Here is an 18,420-nt window from a genome sequence, read left to right as displayed (position 1 = left end):
TTACCCAATTTTATCCAATGAATAGTTGGCAAAAATCAATCAGCAATAAAAACACCCGCTCGCTGAATCTTTGGCTTCGACATCGTGCTCACATGGTCATGTGGCCAACTCGCCTTCTCTTTCATAACGAGAGCGTCTGTGGAGAACATCCATGAAGCTGCAACGACTTTTTAATTCTGCTGAATCCGGCTCTGAAGGCGTCACGTGACTGACAAGTTATTCTCTCTTCTGCATTTGTATTTTAATAAAACATTGCCTTTGTGCAAAGACGATCTGATATTTCATGGCATACTGTATCGCCTTTATACAATCCCTGTAAATACGTTTTAAATGTGTTATAAAGAAAGGTTGAACATCCTGTAAATATGTACTCAAATGTAAATCTTTCAGATCTCCTTTTTCTAAAGCATTTATAAATGATAGTTATGCTAATTATAAATATAAGTGTCTGTCTTGTAAAAACCTCACACATGTATGTATTTTTGCAATCATTAATCTATTTGTGACAAAGTTACAAAAATTCAGAGGCGCACGACCAAGCAGAGTGATGTCGTCATTTTCTCGCACAGGTGTCACTACAGCGAGCATAAACCGAGCATAAGTCTGTGTTTTTAGGCATAAACCGAGCATAAGTCTGTGGTTTTAGGCATAAACCGAGCATAAATCTATGTTTTTAGGCATAAACCGAGCATAAGTCTGTGCTTTTAGGCATAAACCGAGCATAAGTCTGTGGTTTTAGGCATAAACCGAGCATAAATCAATGTTTTTAGGCATAAACCGAGCATAAGTCTGTGTTTTTAGGCATAAACTGAGCATAAATCGATGTTTTTAGGCATAAACCGAGCATAAGTCTGTGTTTTTAGGTATAAACTGAGCATAAATCTGTGCTTTTAGGCATAAACCGAGCATAAGTGTGTAGTTTTAGGCATAAACCAAGAAAAAGTCTGTGGTTTTAGGCATAAACCAAGCATAAATCTATGTTTTTAGGCATAAATCAAGCATAAGTGTGTATTTTTTGTGATTTTTCTTTCTGTAGTGTGGACTGAATCTTGCTGCTGGGATTTGCTCCTGCTGCACCTTATTAGGAACCGGATGAGCAGATTAAATAACAGATGGATGGACTGAATTTCAGGCGTGGAACCCATCGAAAGGAGCCACCGGAGACGTGGCCACCACGAGATGCCCGATGGTGACCACGTCCGACAGAATCTGGCACAAGTTCATGTGGAAATGCTGAGTCACGGCCGCTCGATGCTACGTTTCACCGGACTGAGATCTGAGAGACACGGAGATCAGCAGCATGCTGGGAGAATCCATCAATCATTCAGCAGCTGGCTGCGGCCTCGGACCGGCGTGAAACCATGAATAAAAATGAGGAACGGAAAAATATTTTGACAATCATTTTAGCAAATTTACCAACAAATGATCTGGTTCCAGCTCCGATGTATGTGAATATTTGCTCGTTTTCTTCATGTATAATAATAACACATTAAATATCTTTGTGTTTTGGAGTGCTGGTCAGATGAAACATCCCATCTGACACATGTGCATAACAACATGAACTGCTTTAGTCAAGAAGGCGATATTACATCATCTGTGTTTCTATTTGATTTTGTCAGTGTTTTGTTGTGTATTATTGGAAAAAATTACTATTTCAACAGGACTGTGACCGTACACATCACAGGATGTTGGACTTTTATGGTCTGAAGGTCTTATCCCACTGATAAGAAGTTGACCACAGGTACTTCTACGAGAGGAGAACTCATCTGCTCATGGAGCCCCTTCACAAAGACAATGGAGGCCGGTTTCTGGAGAAGATAAGAAACTGCTTTGGGCCGGTCCGCACCACACGAGACATGACGGAGGCTCAGAGACGGATCGTTGAGCAGCAACTTTGGAAATATGACTTCTGCGTGATTTCAACTCTGCTCTTTCTTGCAAGAATAAATTGCCTGAATGATGATTTTACACTTGGTGTCGAGTTGAATTTGCAACAGCGTATTCTTATATTTGTGTTGATGACGCTGATATGTTACTGCGTTCACAGCTATATTCTTATATGTTGTGAAGCCCTTTGAGTTGACATGGAATGAAAACGCTACATAAGTAAGATTGCCAGTGCCATCTGTGTGCGAGTGTGTCCACGAGGAACACACCGACACGTGAAACTGCTGCACCCGCGTGTCACTGATCATCACCAAGAGAAAACCACGCTGACGCCGACGGTTGACCATCCAGACCCGGCATCCACCCAAACTCCACCACATGATTCACAGCCTGGGCTGCGCTGGGACTCCATTTTGAATTGCCCAAAAAGAACACGATGCACACACAACACACACACACACACACACACACACACACACACTGACTCAGCTACGCGATGGAGAGAAGTGACGTGTTGGGGGGGGGGGGGGGGGGGTTATGTACCGATGAGAAAACTACTGTAGATACACTTACAGTAGAAGTTATGATCAGCATCCAAGCCTGTTTCACGAAATGAATACTAAATAAATAGAACGTTAAGAGCATCTTACTTCTGTTCTTCTCTCCGGCGTCTACACAAAAAAAAGAGAATAAAAAACACACGGACATAGATTCAAGGACAGAGAAACTAAATGATTTTTCGCAGCGTGAAAGGTGCCGTCGTTGCCTTTGATCATCTCCAATGGCATACATATTCCGCCAAAGATGGAGCATTTGTGTGTGTGGTGTGTGTGTGTGTGTGTGTGTGTGTGTGTTCCCTGCTGCACTCAGAGAAATGAGACACTTCTGCTGCCCTTCAGACTCTCTGTTCTTACACTGCCTCTTTTTTCACACCTTGTCAAACACCACTATCTCTTCCCTGAACGCAGGAAGAGCGGCCTTTAACCCTTTCGTCAACAAACACATTACAGAGGATATATATATATATATATATATATATATATAAAAGAAAGAACACCATTTCACACACTGTCCTCACACATGCCCCATCTCAGGACATTCCACTAACACCAAATACTGACCGAATATGTAACACGGCAACACAAAAAGGTCACCGACATGAGGAAACACCCCATTCCTTCAACAGGAGATGCATAAAGAGAGAAACAAGCTGAAACCGGTTATGAATTACTTGGATGCAGGTTTGAAGTCTGAAAAGTGAGCTGCTGCTGCTGCACATATCCGCGTTCTGCAGCAGTCTCTCCGATAGCCCTCGCGTTGTCGTGATGCATTTGTAATGAAACGCGAGAGAGGAGACCGAGAGAGGGGCAATATCAGATTTTTTAAAAAGAAGAGCAGGTGTTGCGTGTTCATTAAAATCCATTAGCGTTTTGAACTGGCACGCGATGTGACGAGAACAAAGCAACCGCGTCAGAAGACTCACGTTAAAAAGAGAAAAACAAACAACCATATGACAATAGCTTGAACTGCAGTGCTTCCCACAAATCCAACGCTCCTTGTTAATCCTTTATCATTATGGACATGGATTAAAAAAAAGGAAAAACCATTTAGCAAAAGCCCAGAACTAGAACATGTGCACTTCCTGGGTTAAGCTCAGCTCCACTATCGCTCTGTTCCTTGTGCTGGACAACAAAAAACATCACGACTACCGTGTTTTATTAGCGGTTAAAGAGAACCACAGATCAAGTCGGGCAGGTTGCATGATTTCAAAATGCAATTTAATTCTGACGACAAGCCTCCTGAGCAGCGAGATGTGGCCTCGCCGTTATCAAACCGAAGTCAAGCATGGGAACATAAAGCCAGCGGCACCGCAGACACACTGAGAGCAGTACACCGCAAGTCCAGACGGGACATAGTTGTGGCTTTACCTCGAAGTGAGAGGGAGGATAGTTAGACTTCATTTACTGCTCTGTGTATCGTACAAGCACCGTACACACACAGAGCCACACATGGACACTTGCACATGCATAGAGAAGTCCGCTCTGACCATTAAAGGGGATCTAGTTGGATTTTTTTCCAAATAAACCTCAGCAGCAAAAGAATACGGAAGTTTCACTATTGATACAAAACAATATTATTAATATGTCATTTAACAGCTGAGGATGTTTTTGTATTTTTTAACAAAAGACGCATGAACACAAGCAGCTGTACCGATCCTTTTTGTTTTATTAAAAAAATTACTAAACCATTTTCTAAACAAATGCTAAATGTGCCCACACATTCAATGGCAACTTGTTAAAAAATGACAATTTGGGTTATGTGGTGTCTCACGTTTGTTACTTCCTAGGCCCAAATCTAGGCCTAAATAGACAAACTGTGGCTCCCAATATCTGGATGATGTGTAAATAAATCCGATGATAACTCCGAAGGGCCACATGACGATTACAAAGAAAATATAAGATCTGTGCCGCACTAAATGATCTTTATTTTCCTTATAGACTTGGCTTACTTTCTGTTCCCTCCCACACTCAAAGAAATGAACTCAATAAATTGTTGGTTTTCCATCCAATAACTCAAATTTAGCACATCAGTGCAATACAATGTAATTAAGTTAGTCCAACTCAATTGTATCAAATACATCTAAAATAAAATAACGATATTCATTAAATTAAATTAATTTGTGTAAATATAAACTAACTAATTAAGAAAATATGCCAACTCCACACAGAAGGAACACCCCAACTGGGAATTGAACCCACTGGCCTATGGCTGTGAGGCGACAGTGCTCCACCGTACAGCCCTGAAAGTGTCTTCACCTCATGTAAACAACTGATTTTCAGCTGGCGCATGCGCAAAGGGTAGTCCTCAATGAAACACATTTATTTTGAGTTGATATGCACACCATCTAACCTAAATAAATCTAATTCACCCATTAAATATAAATATCTATTTTTGTAATTGATTTATTTAAATGTATCAAACAATATTTAAATGTGTCACCTCGAAGAAGGGCTTGAATCGTTTTTGTGAGTGTAACCTAAATAAATCTAATGAATGAAAGTATTCATACATTTTGTGTTACACCCATTCAAAATAAATATCTTCGTTTTGTAATTGATTTATTTAAATGTATGAAACAATATTTAAATGTGTCACCTCTAAGAAGGGCTTGAATCGTTTTTTTGAGTGCAGGTGAATGCTCATCTCTAAAGGAGGTAAACTTCAATCAAATTAGACACACAAAAGGCCCTAATGTTTGTGTTTTGTAAATCAAGACCACATATTGCTTCAATTTGAGAGGTAACAAGATAGACGGAGCGACGTACAGATGATTCCGCCGTGGAGCTCGTGGCGATGTGCTTTTACCAGTCGTCTCCACAGCGAGGAGTGAGGAGTCGGCTAATAAATAGCAAGTGCTCTTTGATTCCCCCATTCCGCTACACAATTGGATTACCTCCCTGAGAGTATCATCATCTCCTCCTCTGGCCCTCACCGGGGCACCTTGGCCGCTGACAGACATGCGCTCCAGCGAACAGTGCATTCAGCACGGCGGACAGCTCCAAAACAAGCAGAGGCGGGCACGAGCGGGCCCGACGTCATCATTTGACGCTACACATGCCAATAAAAACACACCAGGGCCCTTTGACGGGTCTGATGATTGTGGCTGTGTGTGTGTGTGTGTGGTTTGTGTTTTCCTGGCAGAGCTGGTAAACATCTCCCGCATGACAAACGGCGTAAAATGTGGCCACGAACCCGGGATGCATTTCAGAGAGAGAGAGAAGGGGGGGGGGGGGGGGGATTCGATGAATGATTAAATGTACCACATGCACCTAATCCCGTGTGTGTGTGTGTGTGTGTGTGTGTGTTGGGGGCGCTCCTCCTCCTTCTGTGGTGCGCTTAGTTTGTGTCAGAGAAGAAAACAATGACGCCAGAGAGATGCGGGCTCCTCGCAGTGCCGTGACCACCGCTTACATAACGTCACGGCGGAGTGCTCTACGCTCTCGGTAGCGCGCACCGGGTCCATTTCACCGGAGAACCCGTCAAATATACAACGGGGCGATTCCTGGTATCCTATCCGGTGTGTTTGTACCGATGCAAAAGAACAACAACAACAAGAACAAGAAAAAACACAACAACAACAGCACATATACATAAAGTAGGTTGATTACGACATCGTCGATCCGCGGGGCTCACGCGCCTGGGTCTTGTTTACCCGTTTGACGCATGGACAGGGACATAACATGGCAATCGTGCAGCCTTGACTACCATCTCCATCTATACAGTGCACTGAACTCGGCAGCAGTGTGTGATATCACGGTATATACCGTAGAGCAGGTACACACAGAGCAGGTACACACACAGCTGCTAGACACTGGGGTCAAATTCGCCCATTCTGCAGGAGAAAGCGCTGCATGGCAACACAACATAAAAACCCAACACAAAACAACACCGTGCACCATGCTGTCAACGAAACGACAACACCATGCAGTCGTAATTAATCCGAGATGATGCACGATGGTCCTCTTCACCCTTGGCGCGTGCCAAAAACGGTGTACACCATTTAAAATGACGCATGCATACATCATACACATCGCTATGGCATCGCGAATGAATCTGGAGTGTACTTGTTCGGTGTCGCGGCGGAGACGGGATGAGACATCCTCCACACGATGGGAAATAATGCAAGATGCCTTTCTCTCTCACTGTCTCTCTCCCTCGCGTCGCCCTTTGCTGAAAAGGATGCTCAGCTTCTCGTCGCCAGTGCAGCAATGTGCCATCAACACACGCACACACACACAGACACACAAACACACACGTCCTGACTTACCAGATGCGGCTGCGGCTGCTGCTGCTTATCGGTGCACTGCTGCCCAGTGGCCTGCGCTGCGATATATTCTCTATTTACCTTTGCAGTGACAGAAGGTGACCCTGCGTTCTCTCTGCAAGACTCTGCATCCACTTGATCACGATGCACGCAGCAAGGGGGGAGCTCCACCGCACAGGCGCGCGTCGGGGGGGGGGGGTGGCCCAGCGATTTTGCTTTCGAATGATCAACAAGAAAGACTGGGAAACGGGACTTTTTTTCCTTCAAATTCCCCTCCCAACAATAGCCACATGAGCTGGTGGGATAGACTTGCCATGATGTGTCAGCATCTGCACGGGTTGGAGAGGAGGTGATCTGCATCTCTGTTTTCTTTTTCTTTTTTTTAGGGTTTCATGAGCAATTCAAGCGATTCATCACATTTCAGTATGTGGAACAAAATGTGTGTTTGTGTTCATAATAGAGGTAGGACATTTCTAAAATAATATGGCAGTTTTAAATAGTGGGGAGAGCCCCAAATGCGACTTCCACTTTCCAACCAATAAGGAGAGCGGACGGCGAGCGGGGGGCGTCACCGCCTTTTTCTTGTCAATCACGCCCACATTGCACTATACACTGCAGGGGAGGGAGATGGAGTGTTTTTGTCCTTTAGCTGGCGAACAGGCCTCTACTGAATCTCCATCCACGGTTTCATTTCGGCCGACACAAGGAAGCTCTGTTCGCCTGCTGGTTGCTAAAGACGTCCACCATTCTTATATTTGTATAGGACACTGCTGCCTATACTGACACTATAAACACAGACAGAGAAGGAATCCATATGGGAACAAATTAAATATCATAATATCCATGTTTTAGGAAACATGTTGAGGTCATGAAGGACTGCAGCACTGACATTTTGCAATCTCTGTGTTTTTGCACTTTTGGACGATTGATTTGTTTGGAAGACCCAGAGTCAGATGTTCTGTGTCAGATGTTCTGTGTCTGTTAGCTTGATGAGAATATACATATGTCTATGTTGTTCTGCAGCGTTAGTCATTTAAACCCTGAGTGGAGCGAAGAAGCAGAGGAGGTGTTTGTTTTGGGAGCTTGCTGCAGGAGCAAATACCAGAAAGCAGATTAGTCCAATGCTGCTCAAGGCCTGACTCTTTAGGAGCAATAATAACTTTAAGGCCCGTGAAATAATGCGTCACTGTCAGAGATGATGCGCACGTGGAGGATCTCTTTCTCTCGTTACATGTGCTCCGGGACTGTCACCACCGCATGCATCATTTATTCAACATTAAACAATTGCATGCTCATTACTTCATGAACATCTTCATTCACTCTTAAAACAATAACAACTGTGTTTATACTGTATACTGAGGAAAATTGACTTTTTCTTAACGAATCAAATTCTCTCTGAATTCAATGTGAGACAAACTCATAACTTATCACTTCGGGGTCCACTGTTTCTGGTTAATAGTTCATTTACTTCACTGTTGCTGGATAATATATTGAAAGCTCAAATTCTACTTCCAACAACAGTCCCTACTTGGTAGTTTAAAGATGTGTGTTGCCATCTAGTGGCACCATAGTGGAAGTGCAAACAGCTGCTTTGAAACAGTGAATAAATCATGAGAGGATTGTGTGACAACACTGAACAGTTATGCAATGTGCAACATCACACACACACACACACACACACACACACACACACACACACACACACACACACACACACACACACACACACACCTAATAATGTGACCAGTCTATTGCATAACAATGTCATAATAATAATAATCCATTTAATTTATATGGCGCTTTTTAAGATACTAAAAGACACTTTACATGTTAAATGAATACACCATAGAGTGAGCAATTCAGGGTTAAGTGTCTTGCTCAAGGACACATCAACTAGGGTGGGAATAGAACCGCCAATCCCCTGATTGGAAGGCGGAGCCGCTAACAACTGACCCACAGTCGCCCCAAACAATGATTGTGTACACATTGTTGCATTACTCATTATAAACCACATTCGAAATCTATGAGTGTAATACATCTTTGGGTGACTGTTTCTTTTGCAATATCTGTAGTTCTGACGACACAATTGGAACGGGACAATATGAGTTCTGAATATGAGTTCTAGTTCTGAATATGAGTTCTAGTTCTGAATATGAGTTCTAGTTATGAATATGAGTTCTAGTTCTCAATATGAGTTCTAGTTCTGAATATGAGTTCTAGTTATGAATATGAGTTCTAGTTATGAATATGAGTTCTAGTTCTGTATATGAGTTCTAGTTATGAATATGAGTTATAGTTCTCAATATGAGTTCTAGTTCTGAATATGAGTTCTGAATATGAGTTCTAGTTCTGATTATGAGTTCTAGTTCTGAATATGAGTTCTAGTTCTAAATATGAGTTCTAGTTCTGATTATGAGTTCTAGTTCTGATAATGAGTTCTAGTTCTGAATATGAGTTCTGAATATGAGTTCTAGTTCTGAATATGAGTTCTAGTTCTGAATATGAGTTCTAGTTCTCAAAATGAGTTCTGAATATGAGTTCTAGTTCTGAATATGAGTTCTAGTTCTCAATATGAGTTCTGAATATTAGTTCTAGTTCTGAACATGAGTTCTAGTTCTGAACATGAGTTCTAGTTCTCAATATGAGTTCTGAACATGAGTTCTAGTTCTGAATATGAGTTCTAGTTCTAAATATATGTTTGAGTTTTTAATATGAATTCCAGTTCTGAATATGAGTTCTGAAGCACCTTCTGGACACGAAACAACTTCTCAGCCTAACAAGCAATAATTTAAAATGTTAACAACTCAACTGGACATAACGACTGACAGGCGAGACAAACAGGAAGAGCTTGTTTTGTTTTTTGTCTTTTGAGTTCACGAGGCTGTAACTAGTAACCAGTAACTTGGGTTGGGTACCGAAAACCGGTGCCAATCAGCGGTCAGGCTGGGCGCGATGGGGAGACCGGTCCCCCTGAACACGTGGAGACCGATGATGACAAGTGCAGCCTGAACTCAGATTAGTACCGTAACGTTGATTGCAAGTCTAGGCCAACAAATAATAAATTATCCATTACCAGCACATTTGAGCTAGCTCGTAGCTCACGTTAGCTACGAGCTACGAGCGCGACAGTCTGACATCCGCTTTGTGTCAGTGCTCCATGAGAACGGCTTTCACAGGGAATACGGCCGAAGAGGTTTTTAAAGTCGTCTTTGTAAATCGTCGTTTTGTGCTTCTTTTTTTAAAGTATCGGTTCAGGCACCGTTTAGGCAGCGGTATCGTTTTAAAAGTACCGATCTAGACCCCGATGAGACCAACAGATGTCTCGAATGGTTCCGCAGGCTCTGGAGACATTCGAAGCCTTGCCTCCACAAAACGTTCAGGATCTTCCTTATCGGTGAGACCTTTTGATCTTTGAGTTGGAATTGCTTGGATTAAAATGTCCCGTCAGTCATTGAGATGACTGCTGGAGTTTATCTGATGTATTTTCTGAGTGGACTAGATATAAATTCCCAGTAGTATTTGTGTTGTAGCTATGTGCGCGGCCCCAAATTCTCTTCAGAGTAGTTTCATGTTAACAAAGTTTCTTTGCTAAAACAATGAAGTGGTCCAATTGTACAGAATAGTGAGTAAGCATTAGAAAAACTAAATATATATATATATATATATTTAAAGACAAGCAAACAAACATGTAAATCCTCCCAGAGTCCAGTTTATAAAAGCTTTCCATCCGGCACGAGGGAAACCGTTGCATTCAGAGCCCACGGTCAGGTCGCCGTGGCATTCTTTTACCGATTCTGTTCATTCCTATTTATGTGGCAATGTGTGCCGTGCCCCCAGTTTTCATGCTTTTAAAACATGCCAGCGTTCTTCATTTTACACGTCGATGTTCTTCCACAAACAGGTTTCCTGAAGTCATCCTGGGCCTCCCATTCACCGAGGCCATCGACATGTGGTCTCTTGGATCAATAATGGCCGAGATGCTCCTCTTATTCCCACTTTTCACGTGAATATGATGTGGTCAGTGTCACGGCGGGTTCATTTCTACATCCACCTCAATGCAAAGTGATACTTCTTTAGACACCTCAGCCATCGTTAATACTTTGGCTGCTCTCACAGCAGTCGGCACCAAACATGCTGATGTTTAGCAGGAACACTTATAACCACATTTCCCTTCAAAGCATGTTAGCATACCAATTTCTTATTTTAATTTCAATAAAAGCCTCACAATGGCGCTAGCGTAGTCTATAATGACGATTTGTTTTGCCGCGGTTCATCCCCAGCTGCGTTTTATTGTCGAACTCCTGGGTGAACCTCCGAGGAGTTTTCTGAATCTTGGACCAAAATCACTGCTGATCTGTCACATAAGAGAGAACAGCGTGCTCAGGCAGTGGAGCGTAATGGTATAGTACTTCAACCTTCTTTCACTTCAATAGACAAACATGTATTATCCTCCATTAGATCATAGATGCCGTTAGTATAAAAAGCATTCACTCTGATGAAGAGGCACCTCAAGTGAAGGTTTTGTCCTCTTTTTAAAAGACGCCAACGGAGTTTCACGTTGCTACGGGCCTCAATTTCCAAGACAACTGGACATACCAGTGCTCCTCTCTGGAGGACCTGAAAACAGTAGGTTGACGAGTAAATGCTGCCTGACAGAGGAGCCCCACCAATGCTTTTGGCTGTTGTCAATGTCTTCTCTTCAAAATTTAGTTGAGTCCGCACCAAAACAACGGCCTGTGTTGAGATGCTGAAGGAAATGCTTTAGGTGGATCCCAAGACCAGGATTACTCCAAACAACGTCCTGGCCCATCCTTTCATTACAAGGAGCGGCCTCGAAAACGACAGCAGCTGCCAGAATATTGGGCCATTCATCAGACAATAGGAGGCATTGTAGAATCCTTCACTGGCTGGTCCAACATGCGTATTTGTGTGCAATTTGAACACGGTCATAAAATAAATGTAAACGAATCCCCCATCGGCTTCTCCACACATCTGTGTCGAAGATCCCGACTCCGATTGGACCAGGCCTCCAGCGGCATAAACTCCTTGCACACGATTGTTCGGAAACTTATCCAGCACTAGCTCTCCATTTACAGTTATCCCTTGAAAGTTGATCAAAGGCCTCGCTGTGATGTTAATTTGCAGAACAACCCCGGGATTCTTCTCCGCCTTGAAGAGGCCCTCCTGCTTCTAAAGGAAAGCGAGAATACAACTTATTTTCATGGTCATCACACCGTTGTTTTGTTTCTCTTCAACCTGTCCTCCTCTGCTGAGCTTCAATTTAATCTCAAACTGTGTATACTAACATCAATGATAAGAAATCAAGACAGCAAAGATGCTGACTCAAACTATATGTATGGATGTATGTATGTGTGTCCCAGTAGAAGTAAGGATCCCCGAATTAAATAGTTATGTCTCTTCCTTTTTCATTCATCCAGCAATTTTGTGTTCGGGCGTGTTAAAAGCTTTTCTGCCCATCATGGCTACATCATGTGTGTCAATATCCTCACGTTTTGACAAAATAAATATACACTACCGTTCAAAAGTTTGGGGTCACCCAGACAATTTTGTGTCTTCCATGAAAACTTACACTTTTATTTATCAAATGAATTGAACATTTCATAGAACATATAGTCAAGACATTGACAAGGTTAGAAATAATGATTAATATTTGAAGTATACATTTTGTTCTACAAACTTCAAGCTCAAAGGAAGGCCAGTTATAGCTTATATCACCAGCATAACTGTTTTCAGCTGTGCTAGCATAATTGCACAAGGCTTTTCTAATCAGATATTAGTCTTCTAAGCCGATTAGCAAATACAATGTACCATTAGAACACTGGAGTGATAGTTGATGGAAATGGGCCTCTATACACCTCTGGAGATATTTCATTAGAAGCCAGACATTTCCACCTAGAATAGTCATTTACCACATTAACAATGTATCGTGTGTATTTTTGATTAATGTTATCTTTATTGAAAAAACAGTGCTTTTCTTTGAAAAATAAAGACATTTCTAAGTGACCCCAAACTTTTGAACGGTAGTGTATATATTTCTTTTTTCATACATAAATCATTTTGTGACATCATCGTGAGTCTGGTCTGACGTGCCTTCCTGGATGCTTGAGAATATTTTACACTTCTTTTTATAGGTTTTAGATTTATCTGACCTGGACGGATGAATGTATGTGACATGCTCGATGCTTCATTATGGGAGCCTCAGTGGTAATGTATTCAAAATAGGAAGCAAAGAAATGTTTTCTCTCACGAGATAACAGTTAGACACGTTTTTCCTGGTGAACCACATCTGAATTTTAGTTTTTTTCTTTTACAAGCGCTTAAGTGCGCAAATTCGGCGCACGGTGGCGCTTCGAGATGTTTAATCGCAAATTATTCCTCAAAAATCAAACATTCAAGTCGGTTAGCAGAAGACAGTTAAATAATCCACTTCCTCAATGGAGGTAAGGTTTGGGGCAAACCACCAGCAAATGACGACAGGAGTCCTCCGCAAACAGCCAATCAAATTGCAGAGAGCAAACCATGCATGCGCAGATGGTTGCAGGAGCACTTGACGCTTCTCCTGATTAATTTACTAAATTAATATATACAGCCATTGATCTTAAATTGTAGTGATGATGATAACAGCAGCGACCCTGGTTCATGTTATGTCAATCACTAATAACAAATTCTAGGAAATTCTAAATTACTCATGACTCCTATTATTTCGCTGCCATCAGATTATTACTCATTGTTGGTCTGTGTGTTAAAAAGAAACACAAAAAATGTGATGTGTTTCAATGTAAAATAATAATACAGTCGCAGGTATTTTAGCACGTGAGTAAATCGTTCAACCTTTTTCTTCTTCTTTCTCTCTGTGTGACTCATTTGCCATATCAACAAAATAAGATGCTGTGTTTCTTTTTGGGGATGCCAGCTCCACACGTATTTCAAAAAGATTCGGGAATCCCCTATAACACAAAATATACAACACGAGTGGGACTAAATGTGACAGGTTACCGACACATCCACACATCAAATAAGAATAATAAAGAATAAAAAGTGGTCGCGGCGCTTTTATTGTGACAGCTTGGAACCGGAAGTGCTGCAGTTGGTTCCATGTTGTCAACCTGCTGACGGAAGACAGCTGCCTGCGTACCGCAAACACAACATAACGTGACTCAAAAAGTGAGTGTTTCCTCCAATTGTTCAAATATGACAAACGGGGTTTTTGTAGCTCGTTAGAGGTACACGTCGTCCTCCAGAGGGGCTCGTTTTCATCTTGTTTGTGCAGTAAAGCAAGTTGTCATTAGTGCCGGTGTCATCTGACGGTGGCCGGGGGCAGCTAACTGTCACGTTAGCCGCGATCATTACGTCGCAGCTCGAAACGATTCGGTGTACAGCGGGAAACCAATGCGGGTCTTTATTTAATTTTTTTAAAGGAAAGGGAACAGCGGGGTTATATTTTCGTCTGCTTGAAAAATAGATTTTTAAAAATTATTTTTATTTGCGACAATTTAAACGTTAAAAAATATATCGGTTGTGCCTATTTTGAAGAAATTAATCTACTGGTAGTTGCTTGACAGGCTGAATCATTGCCGTGTGCACATTCTTCTCATGCCTTGCTCCCAGCAGATTCGCCGCTGATTAGGAAGGGCACTGGAAACCATGTGGGAGTCACATGCACGACAAGGATGATGCGGAAACAACAAGGGGCCGCAAGCTGCTTGTAGAGGCCCCTGAACGGGCAGCCCCCCTCCACACACCCTAACCCCCCTTCTCCTGAACATATGCAATGAACGGCACTACTGAGACCCCTGCCATCGTCGATGGAGATGTGGCAGTCAGCTATGTGTTGGTGCCATTTTTCCTCATCACCATTATTGGAATAGCTGCAGCTGTGGTAAGGACCACCGACACAAAGCACACTTGCTGGAAGTAAAATAGTGCCATGCGTGTTGGCGAAATTAAAAGGCATAACGTCAGAATTCAGAGGCCGACGTATACACAGCACATGTAATACTCTTCATTGATTTTGTCCGTTTCAGGTCATGTACATCCGAAAGAAAAGGAGGTAGGCTTTGAACTGTCCTCTATTGATTTTATGACACAGTGCTTTCGTGATAACCCTGATTACTTTAGCGATAAACCTGATTACTGTTTTGTCCCGCAGAATTGACCGGCTCCGTCATCAGCTGTTACCAGTTTACACCTACGATCCATCGGAGGAGCTCAATGAAGTCGAGCAAGAAATGTTGTGGAAAGAGGAGGACACGAGGGTAGGAGGCACCGTTGCTTTGCACACCTTTTTTTTGTTTTGTCTTCTTTTTTTTTTTTTTATGCAAGTTTGACAAGTCATTTAGAAATCAGATCAGTCGGGATCGCCCCTTTTGAAAATTTAGTTTTCTTTCTCTGCATCAGGTTAGCAGGAAAAACGTTCAATTGCAATGCTACTGTAGGGACTGTAAGCTTTATTCTGTCTAAATGTCGAGGGTTGGATTCAGCACGTCAGCGCTTAATACGACTGATATTTCCTCAAAAGACATGCTTACTGGTTTTCTCTGTTTGTTGCGCCACAACGGTGCAGCAGTTCCTCTTTTGTCCAGTCACTTCCTCCCTCTCCATAGAAACGTGGCTGCAAGAATTACAGTAGAAAGTGAAGTGATAGTCGTGGTTGGAGGAAAGTTGCATTACTCCCATTTTATTTGCGAGCCTCAAATCCCTCACAACATCTGTCCGGTGGCTAGTTTTAGTTCAATCTGAAGTGATCACATTTGTCATAAACTTGACAGGCGCTTTCTTTTTTCACAAAATGTGGCCTTTCAAACATTTCCTAGAATCAATGTCTACGTTCCGTTAAAGGTCGTTTTTATTTCAGGGCGCACGTGTATGTTCAAGATTCCGAAGTTTCTCTTATCCTCGGGATGGTTCTAGTTGAGAAATGGATGCAATAGAAATAGATGGTTATAAATGGAATAACACTACAGACATGAAATTTATTGACCCGGTTCATTCCAGTCAAAAATAATGCACTGAGCCACGAGAGACACCAGGTGGCAGTGTTGACCACGGGTAATGTTGCTCTATAAGTTTTACATCCCAGTAGTTGTAATATATAAAAAGGGAAGAACAATACCATCGAGTCATGTATTCCTTTGAGGCCACTGATATTTTATTTTTATTTTTTTATTCAGTCAATCAAATCAAATACAATACAATATTATCCTAAGGCCATCCGACCCCTGCAGCTCATCCAGAATGCAGCAGCTCGATGTAATGTAATATCCTATAAAAAAAAATACAAAAGAGACTGAAAAGGTATAGGTAGAAGCAAAAAAATGCTTATAAATTCCTATCCTAAATTGAAATCAAAATAAATCATAAAATTAATATAAAATAAATAAAACAACAATAAACAAGATAAAAAACAAAATATATTTATATATACTACCACATACATCTTCCATATTAATCCGTTTTTAATTACATTTATAACTCAAGGATTTTTTTATAAATAATTCCCTTAAAAAACAAAAAGGAGTTCACCATTCTGACTTCTATTTCGTTGTGTTATTATTATGAAGTCCTTAAAGGGTCTGTTCGCCTAAATCACATCATTTTGTTCCTTACATAATTGTCACATCCACTCCAGGGAAGGTCAGCGTCGTGGCCATTTGTCGTACGAAATCAAACAAAACTATAAATCAAACCGCCGCTGATGCATCGTGGGTTTCGGTGTTGACGCAGGCAAAAGAAACTAATGTCCATTTCCGCCTGTTATTATTCTGATAATTTATTTCTTAAACCAACAAATTGTCGACACGTCCTCTCTGTGCTGTGGTAACAAACCATTGGCCACCCTGGTGCATGCTGGTCCTGTGCCTCCCCACCTCTACATATAACCACAGGTGCTCCGTGTTACCCAATCAGTGAACCTAAAACTAAATACATTAAACTAAACTACAACTATCATAAGAAACAACTAACCTATCAAAATATAACCTAAATAATCAATATTACTTTACAATAAAACCTAAATACAAATGTCAAATTAAATAGCTCCAACAGTCAGTCTTGTTTTCTTGTGATTTAGCTGAACTGACCATTTATATCAGTTTTAATCTCCTCATTAGAAACAATGTTGTGCTAAATAAAGGAACGCGCTAAACACTTTGTCTTTTTCACGCCCTCAGATTGTTCAAGGTTGGGCCAGAGGTTATCAACAGCGACGCCCTCTTCTGACCAAAGATGTCCACGCATGATGGCGGGAAAGCACAGCACATTCTCCGCGTGGAGACGACCTTCGGCCACGGAGATCGGTCGTTCCTCGAAGACATGCACGGGACATTCTTTGTTTGTGTGCGGACCGATTGGTCATGTATGTGGTTCTGATTCCAATCCTGTGTGCCTCATAGACACGGTACCCTTCGTTAATTTATTTGAAAATATTTATTCAAATTTTTTTTTTTTTACTGTGGTATTCCTCGATATGACTCGGAAGTAAAACATATGTGAAATCACTCTAAAGATGAAGTTTCCTGTGGGTTTAGGCTGTTGTTTACATGCATTCTGTTAATAAAGGCACGCGGTTGTGTTCCTGTGGGTCGCAGGAGGCATTTGCACTGAGTTCAAGGTGCCGAGTACGAATGTTCTGCACTAGTTTAAAATCACCCCTCTTTGCGACCGTTGCCTCGATAGCTTGTGAAGAGGTTTGCGGTGCATTAAAAAAAACATTGCTTTTGATTAAATGCTTTTAGTTTGAGGTGCATTTGCTGGCATGAAACACTGTATGACTTTTTAAATTCAACATTTCATATGTGGCTAAAGATGTATTTTGAGAGATTTATTTATTGGGTCGAATCGGAACGTGCCCCTCTTTGGTTCGAACTTGCGATCCACATCTTTTTGTGGTTAAGCGATATCCTATGACTCTTAATAGCGGCATTGGTTTAATAACACCATCCCACTCACATCCACAGAATGAGCCGTGACTCGTGCCCTAAATATGTCCTGTCTCGTGGCGTGGCACCAACATAAACGTACCTCCAGCTGAGGATGAATGCCAAAGGTCTGACTGTATCAAGCACTCAGGAAACCTCGCTGCTTTTTTCTTTGACAAAATGTAACCTTTATTTGGCTTTGCAGTGGTGAACGCAATGAGGTGTTCAAGGGGAACATGTATTGGTTACGATGATAAATGTCTTTAAAAGATGCCTGGACTCGATGTTATGCATCACATCGAGATGAGTTTGTGTAAGAATTAGCTTTTCTTTTTAAAAGACCGGTTTTACTTCGACCTAAAAGCAATTAATTGCATCATCTTTACACACCATTAATTTTCTATGCATTATCTGAAGACTATTTTATGTTAAGATTAATTCATTTATGAAATAAGTCCCAATTGAAAGTGTAATATCCAGTTAATACCTTGGTCTGAACTGGTGAAACAGTTTGGGTTGTACATGAAATGTCAATAAACTGATGTGAATGAATTTAGCCGCGCTGTAAAAGCTCCACCTTCAGACAGTTGTCTGTTGTGTTGCTTTGAGAGAATTATTTAAGGCTGTCGATTTACACCTGAATAAAGAGATTCAACTCGTCTTTATGCTCATTGCGTCTCGATTAGTCTGCATGGTACTAACTACACACACAAGTCCAGTTGGGTGTTGGGTTTAAAATATAATCAAAACATGGATACATCACATGGTAAA

At 41.6% G+C, this 18,420-nt stretch overlaps 1 protein-coding gene across 2 annotated transcripts; it reads left to right on the top strand.

Moving 5' to 3' along the window:
* Positions 1-13,851: 13,851 nt before the first annotated feature.
* smim29 (small integral membrane protein 29) lies at positions 13,852-18,309 on the top strand. Of its 2 annotated transcripts, XM_056423362.1 has the most exons (5): positions 13,852-13,897; positions 14,345-14,612; positions 14,758-14,783; positions 14,883-14,988; positions 16,903-18,309. In XM_056423362.1, the coding sequence occupies exons 2-5, from the start codon at positions 14,505-14,507 to the stop codon at positions 16,969-16,971; spliced, it is 309 nt and encodes a 102-aa protein (XP_056279337.1). In that variant the 5' UTR covers positions 13,852-13,897; positions 14,345-14,504; the 3' UTR covers positions 16,972-18,309. The 2 variants fall into 2 exon arrangements, with proteins under 2 accessions (XP_056279337.1, XP_056279338.1); XM_056423363.1 differs by lacking the exon at positions 13,852-13,897 and having other exon boundaries at positions 13,935-14,612.
* Positions 18,310-18,420: the final 111 nt, after the last annotated feature.

Source organism: Pseudoliparis swirei, chromosome 9 (genome assembly GCF_029220125.1).
Source record: "Pseudoliparis swirei isolate HS2019 ecotype Mariana Trench chromosome 9, NWPU_hadal_v1, whole genome shotgun sequence".
Taxonomy (NCBI): domain Eukaryota; kingdom Metazoa; phylum Chordata; class Actinopteri; order Perciformes; family Liparidae; genus Pseudoliparis; species Pseudoliparis swirei.
This window is presented reverse-complemented; position numbering and strand designations above follow the sequence as displayed.

Bases quoted from the DNA above. Each gene is read 5' to 3' on its own strand.
- smim29 (XM_056423362.1), top strand. From the start codon at position 14,505: ATGAACGGCACTACTGAGACCCCTGCCATCGTCGATGGAGATGTGGCA. The intron at 14,613-14,757 runs GTAAGGACCACC...TGTCCGTTTCAG, and splicing joins TTGGAATAGCTGCAGCTGTG to GTCATGTACATCCGAAAGAA. The intron at 14,784-14,882 runs GTAGGCTTTGAA...TTTGTCCCGCAG, and splicing joins TACATCCGAAAGAAAAGGAG to AATTGACCGGCTCCGTCATC.